Below are 9,154 nucleotides of genomic sequence, written 5' to 3' on the forward strand. Positions count from 1 at the left end.
GCTAGCATTTATTTCAATTTTTCTCTACAGCCAATTCAAATATAAAGTCCTCACACCACGATAAGAGAAACAATAGATACTTCAAACTGAGGACATTTAGGGAAAAAGGCTGTCAGGATATTGGACGATGTTCTAAATGCCAACTGTCCTGGCGGGACTTTCTTTTCAAATATAGAATGGATAAAACTTACCAAAAGTTATTTTAATGATATTTTCATGTTCATCACCCTGGAGTGCTCAAAATTGTGAATATGAATGGGAATATACTTCAGAGATATTTTACTCATAAGAATTTCTAGGGGTGCCAATAATTGTGTCCAACGTGTATTTGAGAAAAACATTTATTTCATAATGATATTTCCCCCATTTTAAATTCTTATTATCCAATGAAAGGTTAGATTTTTGTGAATTTTTTTAATAAAAGATCAAAAGGATTAACAATGCAGATTAATTTTCACAGCCTTCTTTGATCATATTTACCAAGGGTGCCAATATTTTTGTCCATGAGTGTAAATTAAGATCTTTTATTGTAAATTAAGCCTATTTTATGGTCATTAATATATCACCTTGTGATTTCATTGTGACATTATTTTAAAGACCATGAAATCTCCATGAGAATGGATAATAAAGATTTAATCTAATTCAAATTCTAGCAAAAATTGCTCTCTTATTTCTTCCGATTTTCAGATGGAAAATGACCTTGACAGTTTTCTTGAGATGTACTCATGTTGGAGTGCTTGCTAGCTTCCCAAAAGCAGAATACAAGATGTCTTTCGTGCACTGGAGCCTGACATTATTTATACAGTCCTTGACTCTGCATTGTCCCAGAGCAAATCAAGCACATTCAGATCTGGAGTGGAAAAATCTGCTTTTTTTCTGGAGAAATCTGCTTCCCTGAAAGTTGTCATTCGGTTGCCAGGTGTTTGTTGTTTTGTGCGCAAAAGCCTTAATTACTGTATGAGTCTCTGAATGCAGAATTCTTCCACCACATCTGTCTACCAATTATTCCCAGCAAATGTTGGTTCGAGGAGGAAGTTTCTCTCGCATCTCGAAAACTGGCATTCCCGTATCTGGTGCTTGTGCTCTGTTGACGCATGCAGTTTTAGTCCTGCTGTATAGAGGCGTTGCTCTTTCTCTTGGCAGGAGGCTGTTAATCTTGTCGAAAAGCTGAGGGGCTCGATTGTCCTCCCCTGACAGCTCTCGTTGGAGTTTGGAGCTGTATTTATAAAGTCGTGACCAGAAGACAAAATACTATTTTCTGTTATTCTAGCACAAAGTCCATCACTATGCTGCACGAATGTAAATTGCTCACAATATTTTTAAAACAAGTTTTTAGAGGCTAAGCAATTTGGTCAGTGTGCATAAATTCTTGTTTGTTAAGTTCAAACCTCATTAAACAACATACGTTTTGGAGTATTTTCGTTCTGTTCATTTAGTTCCATGCTGTCCTTGACAATCAAATAAATCCACAGCTGAGCTTGACTGCTTTAACAATTTCAAGCTCAAAATGTCTTCCAAGAGTGATCAAATGGCAAGTTGTGAATGCCAGCAGCTCCTGTTTTCAACTAAATTGGCTGATTACTCTCACTAGAGCCTTGCAACATCTCTCTCTGAGCGAAGATTGTTAATCCCGTGCGACCAGCAGACATGAAGGTCTCCAGCAAAGAGCGTCAAACAACAGACTGAAACTTTTCGTCATTTTCTTTTCTCGCCCTTGCTCTTGGAAGATATTGAACCGTAAAGCACATGGCTGTTTGGAATCATGTCAGCTCAGTTCATTCGGTGGCCATCTTGATAACAGCTCTTTCCAGTCATGCGAGTACAGCTTTTATTGTCTTGAATGGAGAAAGTTAAATAAACGAATGGTTATCTCAAGATTTAAATTCTGCGACTATTTACTCACCCCCATCTTTATAAACATTGACTACTTTTCTTTCTTCTGTGGAACCAAAAGGGAGGAACTTAACAGAATGTTCAGACTGCTCTTTTCCAGTGAAAGTAATATTTAAAAGGCAGACTTTTAAAGCAACTTAAATTCTGGTCTGTTCCTCACAAAAACATACATCACATGGCTTCAAAAAATCTGAAATGTAATGCATGAGTTACAAACGTAGTGTATAAGTACATTGAGTTTTCTTGTGTGTTTTTGTCTGCACAGTGCCATCATGGGCCATCGTCGCCATTGCATTTGTTGCTGTTGTACTAGTTGTTTCCTGCTGCTTCTGCATCTGCAAAAAGTTGATATTCAAGAAGAAGAACAAGAAAAAGGGCAAAGACAAGGGCAAGAATGCCATCAACATGAAGGACGTCAAGGATGGTATCAAAACCGAGGTAAAAACATTTTGTTACTGCTGTTGGATTAGCCTTGTTCTTTAGTCATCAGAAGTTGCATGAAATATTTATTTCCTCAAGTATTATTGTATTAATGCACGATGCAAATTAAGAATGTTCATAAGACAACTCTAGATGGAGTCATCTGTTGATGGTGTTGTTTCACAGCTGACTTTAATTGCAGGACTGCAAAACCTGGGCATGCTAACGGTTCATTAAAGTATTCAGTTTTTTTCTGTTTTTCTTGCATTTAGCTTAATTCACTTTGTAGTGCTGCATATGATTAACTGTGCTATGAAGTGGTATCAACCCAGAGAAATGACAGTAGATAATGAAAACAATAGGAGAAAGAACATTTATGCAGCTCGCTTTTTCCCGCACACCCACAAATTATATGGAACACTGGCACTTTAACCCTAGTTAGCATGCTAATTGCATTAACATGCTCGCAATAGTACACTTCTAACAGAATAATTGACAAAGTCAGCTTAATTCGCGGTGTAAGGATGCTGTCTTTGAGACCATGCCAAGACCACTCAGATCCCAAATTAGAGACATTGATTTTCGAGCACAAAGCACAGTGAAGAGGAACAGACACAGATAATTAACAACACTCTTTAAAAACCTAGTGTGCAATTCCAGAATGTCACAGTTTATCAGCCTCAAACCAAATGCGAACAGATATACTATAGCTGCTATATGATGTTTACCCACCAGCATTGTTTATTAGTACTTTCAAAATAGAAATAAGAAATGGCTACAGCCACTGAAATCCATATAATCAATATTTTGCAACACAACCTTTCTGGATAAAACAAACCAGCCTAAGGTGGTTAACTGGTCTCCCAACTGGACCAAGCTGGTTAGTTTTAGAGGGGCTTGGGTCACTTGTCAACTGGTCTGTCAGCTGGAAGATCAGCTGAAGACCATCTTGGTCAGGTTAGGAGACCAGCTAAACTATCTAAGGCTAACATACCAACTTAGGCTAATTTAAACTGTTGTTTTTAGCAGGGAAACACCCAAATATAGATTGTAATACCCGTGCTAATCAGATAAATGTGAGAGGTTAATGAATCGTCACTCTTACTTAGCCAATTAGCGCAGGTATTAAGAACGATACACAACAATCAGAGCGATATGCCAGAGTACAATGTCCTGCACAACATACATCTTTTGTTGTATTGTCAGCAGAAGGAGCTTTGAGCTTCTCAGCAGTCATTTCTCCTGGTGTGCCCAGACTCATGTGATCGCCTTTGTGTGTGGTTGTTTTAATTTGTGTCTCTTCCTTCCATGTCCTCCTTATCTATGTTTTGTCTGATGACTTTGCGGGATTGCCACTGGCGGTAGGTTCCCAATTGCTGTTGGATCTTCTATAGCCTGCTGCAATGACTTTTAATAGCCTCTTGACAACTAGGTTTACTCTAGTAGAGTAAAATTTATGTTACTATGCATACAGTACATGTATATCTACAATATATATATATATATATATATATATATATATATGTGTGTGTGTGTGTAAGTCTACATATACACATATATATGATGTGAGAAAATGCATTTGGGTACACAAGGTTGAACCACATTGATTTCTCCTTGTTATTTGAGGTCCAAAACAGAAAATGTTAATTTCTCCAAAAAATAGTGACTGAGGAGACTGTCAAAGTACGGACTGCTTAACTGCTAGTGATATGTTCGGCTTGTTTGACTGCCCTTTTATCTGTATTATCTGTACTCATCTGGGTAGGGTTGCACCAGCCATTCGTAGGTTCTTACTTAAATTAGAATGTTAAGCCCACACTCTAGAGGCTTAGTAACTACTAGCTAGTTTGTAACTAAATCTATAAATTATTTGGTTGCACCAGTTGTTCGTAATGCAGGACTTAGCTAATAGTTTGTAAGCTCTCTCCGTAAAATAATGCGTAGTCGCATATGATGTTTACCCTAAATGATCCAATAGAAGCCTTCAAATACGTGAGCAGAACTTGTTTAAATACTGTGAATTTCAATTTATCCGTCATTCTAACTTATTTTTCCTCATGTAACTAACGGTAAAAATAAGTTTCCATTAAAAACGATACTTAATCATGAATAACATTATAGTCTATAGGTAAGCTATTTTTTTTATATGTAAATAAAACTCAGAAACTGTAATTGAATATAATATAAGGGTCAATAAATACTGAAAGAAAAAAAATATGCGCAATACGGACTGAAGCACACAGAGGCGTGCTGTAGATGGGGTGTTGAAGAAGCGCTAAAAAAGAAACAAAGTACATTTATTCACTTGTTGTTCTCTCTCGTAATATGTATGTGAGTGTAAATGTCAGCAGCATCATATATGTCTAAAGGATTGAAGGTTGTCGGGTACAAGAAGAGCATATTGATGCAGTTCACTCAGTCTTGCTATTTTATTTCAACCGTTACTCCTGTTATTCCAACCGTTAAGGCTGATTTATACTTCTGCGTCGGACCTACGCCGTAGCCTTTACGCCGTAGGCTATGCGTCAGTTTTCATTTATACTTATGCGTCGTTGTCCACGTCAACGTGCAGTACACATCTCCGCTTCCGTAAATATTTAGTTTATACGTAGTTACGCTTCAGCTAAGTGTAATGGTGCAACGAAAAAATATTTAGTAGGGCGTAAGTTGTAACTTATTGCCCATTTATGTCAAAACTAGGCTAAGTTGTAATTTGCGTACAGCTGGTGCAACCGGCCCCTGGTCCACTAGAACTTAAAATTGAAAAATGTCCTGGAAGAGAACAGCACCCCCCTCATTAGCAGGACACATTTGTTCAAGAAGCAATTTTCAGACACGATGACCAGACTGATCTTCAATTGGATGACATGTTTTTTGAAACATCACCTTTGCCAGTCAGATGGAAAGGGTATCAATAAAGGACACTCACAGCTGCATACTAACTGGTTTTATCAACTACTTTTAATCATTTTACACTTCCAAAAAGACTCGTTTAAATGAATGATTCAGCCAAAAAAGTCTCTTCTTGGAACATAAAAGGAGCTGTTTAGCAGAATGTCCACACTGCTCTTTTCCACACAATGAAAGTTAATGTTAAGCAAGATTTAAAAGCATGGTTTTTAGTGAATAGTGGCTTAATATTTTGTCACAGTGCTGTCACATGACTCTGAATGTAGTGTCTGAGTCGTATGGACCACTGTTATGGTGTTTTGTTTTAGTCAGTTTTTGGCCTTACCAGCCTTTAATTCCCACCGCTTTCATTATATGGAAAGGAGCAGCTCATATGTCCTGCTAAACATCTCCTTTTGCTTTCTGCTGGAAAAATAAAGTCATTCGGGTTTGGAACAACAACAACATGAGGGTGAATAAATCATTTCTGGATGAACTATGCCTTTAAATACACCACAAGACTTAACAAGCACCCCAAAGAAAAGTGCTTGGGAAAATAGTCTGGTCCTCATAAGGAGACAAGGCAGTCAAGAAATCATTGTTGTTCAGCCTTTTGCTTTCACACTTGTAACCCAACAACTAATAAGACAGACCCTGTACACATTACGATCCCTCCCACCAACACCTTCTGCTGGCATGATGCTTACAGCTTCCATGAGTGTGGTGGTTATCACCAATAAACTAAGGGTCATGACAACGCCACTGTGTGTGGAAGATCACATCACAGAGAATGAGGGTCAATATACGAGCACTCTTCTTGAGAACGTGAATGCCCTGCATGCTTTACCGATGAGCAAGACTATTTCACAGTGAATGAACTGAGAGCTGAGTTTGCCTCGAAAATCGCATGCTTTCCAGTGACAACAAACCTCCCTCGACATCCCCTTAACACTGCCACTGTCTTAAACTCTGGCTAGCTAGGGAGCTAATGCCACACCATCCACAACATTTACCCACTGATTTGTTGATGCCAGGGATTGTTCTGCCTGAAATAACATAAATGACAATGTATTGTACAATGTATTTCTTAAGAATATCTGTCTGCTCATCTTGCCTAGGGTTGGGCGGTATGACCAACAATTGTACAAGTAATTTTATATCACAGTACCGGTATATATATATATATAGATTGGATGAGCCAAGTCCAAAGCCATTGTAAAATAGCTATATACAGCACCATATGCGCAGCCAATACCACCCAGCCCTAGCCTTTCCCTTCCCACCAACCTAAATTGCTTGCACTCATTCAGTTCATCTTCTTGCAACTCTTTTCACAACTTTTCACAATATCAGATCATAGGAGAGAAGGGGGTTCACAGCCCAAGTCTAGTGCATCATTGAGCATGTCATGGTCTTAATTGCTGTGGTGTTTTAGTGCTTGCTCCCCCCCTAATAGAGGTGCGGTTGAAGAGCAGGATGGTCCAGGGCTGGCCCGGCGCTCTGGCGAGGGCAATCGGGCAGCGCCAGCGTTGGGCCGACAGGACTGACTGTTAGTGGGTGTCTCCTTCAGGCCTTGAAGGATGAGGATGATGCGGAAACAGGGCTGACGGATACAGAGAAAGAGGTGGAGCCTAAGGAAGAAGAGAAACTTGGCAAATTACAGTACTCCTTGGATTACAATTTCACAGAGAATACGGTAAGGGGCTGTCTCCGAATCACCGTCACTGTGTTGTTTAGTGAGGTCTTCTTCGTAAGTACAGTGTGTTTGTCTGTCAAATTGTAACCAGCTCCACTTAAATAACGCCCATTCCTCTAAGGTTATTCAGCGTGTCACTGTAACATAATTGAATGATCACTGTAAACTCTGTGTTTAAAAAATACATGCTGAAAATGTGAAGATAGATTACACTTTGAGAGTACGAATCACTTTTCAGAGTAATTTTTATTGATGTGCTGTATATTAAGTGCTATCTATGAAAGCCAGAGAAATTCAGACTTAGCACTTATAAAATAATGCCCTTCATCCTGTAAACTCACCAAATGCCGTGAATGCCAAGAGCACATCACAGTAGTTAGATTTGAGTTTGAATCGGCTTTCTTCCATGCTGACTGAGTGAGGGTGCTGGCTTGTCTTCAACTCTGAGGCTAAGCCGAAATTCATTGGGCGCCTCTTACAAGCGGTTGAGCTTGAAAGACGAGTGACTTCCAGAATAGATGCACTTCCTTTTGTCAGATCCTGGGTGACAGATAATTGAAGCTGTGCATAGTCTCATGCTGAGACCGAGCAGAAAAAAGCTACAAACCTGAAAAATCCAGATTATCCACCATCACACACCCACAAATTACAGCTTTTATAAGCACCGCCACCACAGGAGCCTTTTCATTGTATGCCGGTAATGTATGTGTAGTGAGATGACAAAATGACTGGTAATGCTTTCAATTTATGGCATAACAGAGTTTTAAGAACAAGAATGAGATGTTCAAGATACTGCATTTGTTCTATTCTTTTGCAGTGAAACAAAAATATTTCAGATATCTAGTTAGGTTTACTGAAGTATTCATAGGAGGTATAAGAATGTGAGGATAAAATGTAGCATGAACACAAAAGAGCAAATTCACTTAACAATTGTCATTTTTTGTGCATGGTATTTTAGCATAAAACCCTACATCATATTCACTAACCACCTGCAAAAAAGCAGGAGATGCAAAGAAATCCACATCAACCTGACCCAGATTCAACCCACAGACCCGCTCACTCTCATAGACACAAGTGTATCTCCACCCTTCGTGCCGGCAGGAAATCTACGTGCTTCTTTCCCATCTGGCTTTAAATCAAACTGAGTATCGCTTCAGGGCGACTCAGAGGTCTGGGAGATTTTTCTGCAACTCTTGCCCTTTCCAAAGGGGAAAGGTTCCAGGGAGCTCAGCTAAACTCTGGGTTTGTTTAAAGGTAATCTGGACCTTTTCAACCCTGCTGAGCAAGCCAGAAGGTAAAAATAGAAAAGTACAAAACATGGCATTCACAAAGCCACACGACACAATATCTCAGAATCCAGGGCGGCTCCTCGGGGAGACAGAGAGACAGGGTGCAGATAAGGGCAATATTATTAATGAGGATAGAAAAAGAGATGTGGATTGAACATTGAATCCACACACGTTCACTGAGGTGGATCATTGCAATCGTGGCCTGTTTTCTAGGAACCCCTCGCTGTTTATGCCGAATAACAAACCCCCCTAAGAAAATGTTTTTCTCTGAAAACCATTGCAGCAGTAATTTAAGATGACAGCTTCAAAGCCTTCAGATGAGAGATTGTGAGCACTGCACCCACTGAGGTGAAGTCATACGGCTGGATCTTCCTCCAGCATGTCCTGCATCAGTCTGATTCTTCAGACTCTGTGAAGTTTTTGTATCCTGCAGAGCGATTGAAGGTTATTATGGCCAAAGTCTCATCAAAACAATGGCCAAAACAATCAGAGACAGATCCACCCTGACTCATACTGCTACTGTCGTCCAGATCTATTCAATCTAACTCACAGCAAGGAGCTGCTTACAAAAGACTTCTCATTTAAACTCAAAGATGGCATCAGCTTGTCTTTCACAAACTTACAGTGAGACTGACAGCGATGCCACTGACAGATACATTGCGTAATTGGGGCTAAATGTGCAGTGACATTTGCGAAATTTTGCAAGCACAAATGGTGCATTGTCTGTTGTCTATAGTATAGTGATGTGTGAAGCACAGCTCACACAGAAGTCACTAGGGGTGGAACGGTTCGCGGAAAAAAATCGAACCGTACGGTTCTCCACACACGGTTCGGCACACGCTACGACCGCGGTTCAACTTAAATCTGACAACGCATCTGTAGTATGGTTTGCTATAAATAACACGTAAAACAAACACGGTTCGGCTAATGTATGTTTCTGTTGATGGATGCGCATTCTGGCTTCCCA

The 9,154-nt window shown here is 39.6% G+C and overlaps 1 protein-coding gene across 3 annotated transcripts in view; it reads left to right on the forward strand.

Moving 5' to 3' along the window:
- LOC107734425 (synaptotagmin-1-like) overlaps positions 1-9,154 on the forward strand; it is a 185,799-nt gene that overhangs the window by 158,478 nt on the left and 18,167 nt on the right. For 2 of the 3 annotated variants that reach the window (XM_016546379.1, XM_016546385.1), the window contains 2 exons: positions 2,159-2,331; positions 6,773-6,898. In XM_016546379.1, coding sequence (XP_016401865.1) covers positions 2,159-2,331; positions 6,773-6,898 — 299 coding nt within the window. The remainder of the gene's footprint in view (positions 1-2,158; positions 2,332-6,772; positions 6,899-9,154) is intronic. The other variant, XM_016546392.1, reaches the window with a different exon arrangement.

Source organism: Sinocyclocheilus rhinocerous, unplaced genomic scaffold, assembly GCF_001515625.1.
Source record: "Sinocyclocheilus rhinocerous isolate Xijiao unplaced genomic scaffold, SAMN03320098_v1.1 scaffold5484, whole genome shotgun sequence".
Classification (NCBI taxonomy): domain Eukaryota; kingdom Metazoa; phylum Chordata; class Actinopteri; order Cypriniformes; family Cyprinidae; genus Sinocyclocheilus; species Sinocyclocheilus rhinocerous.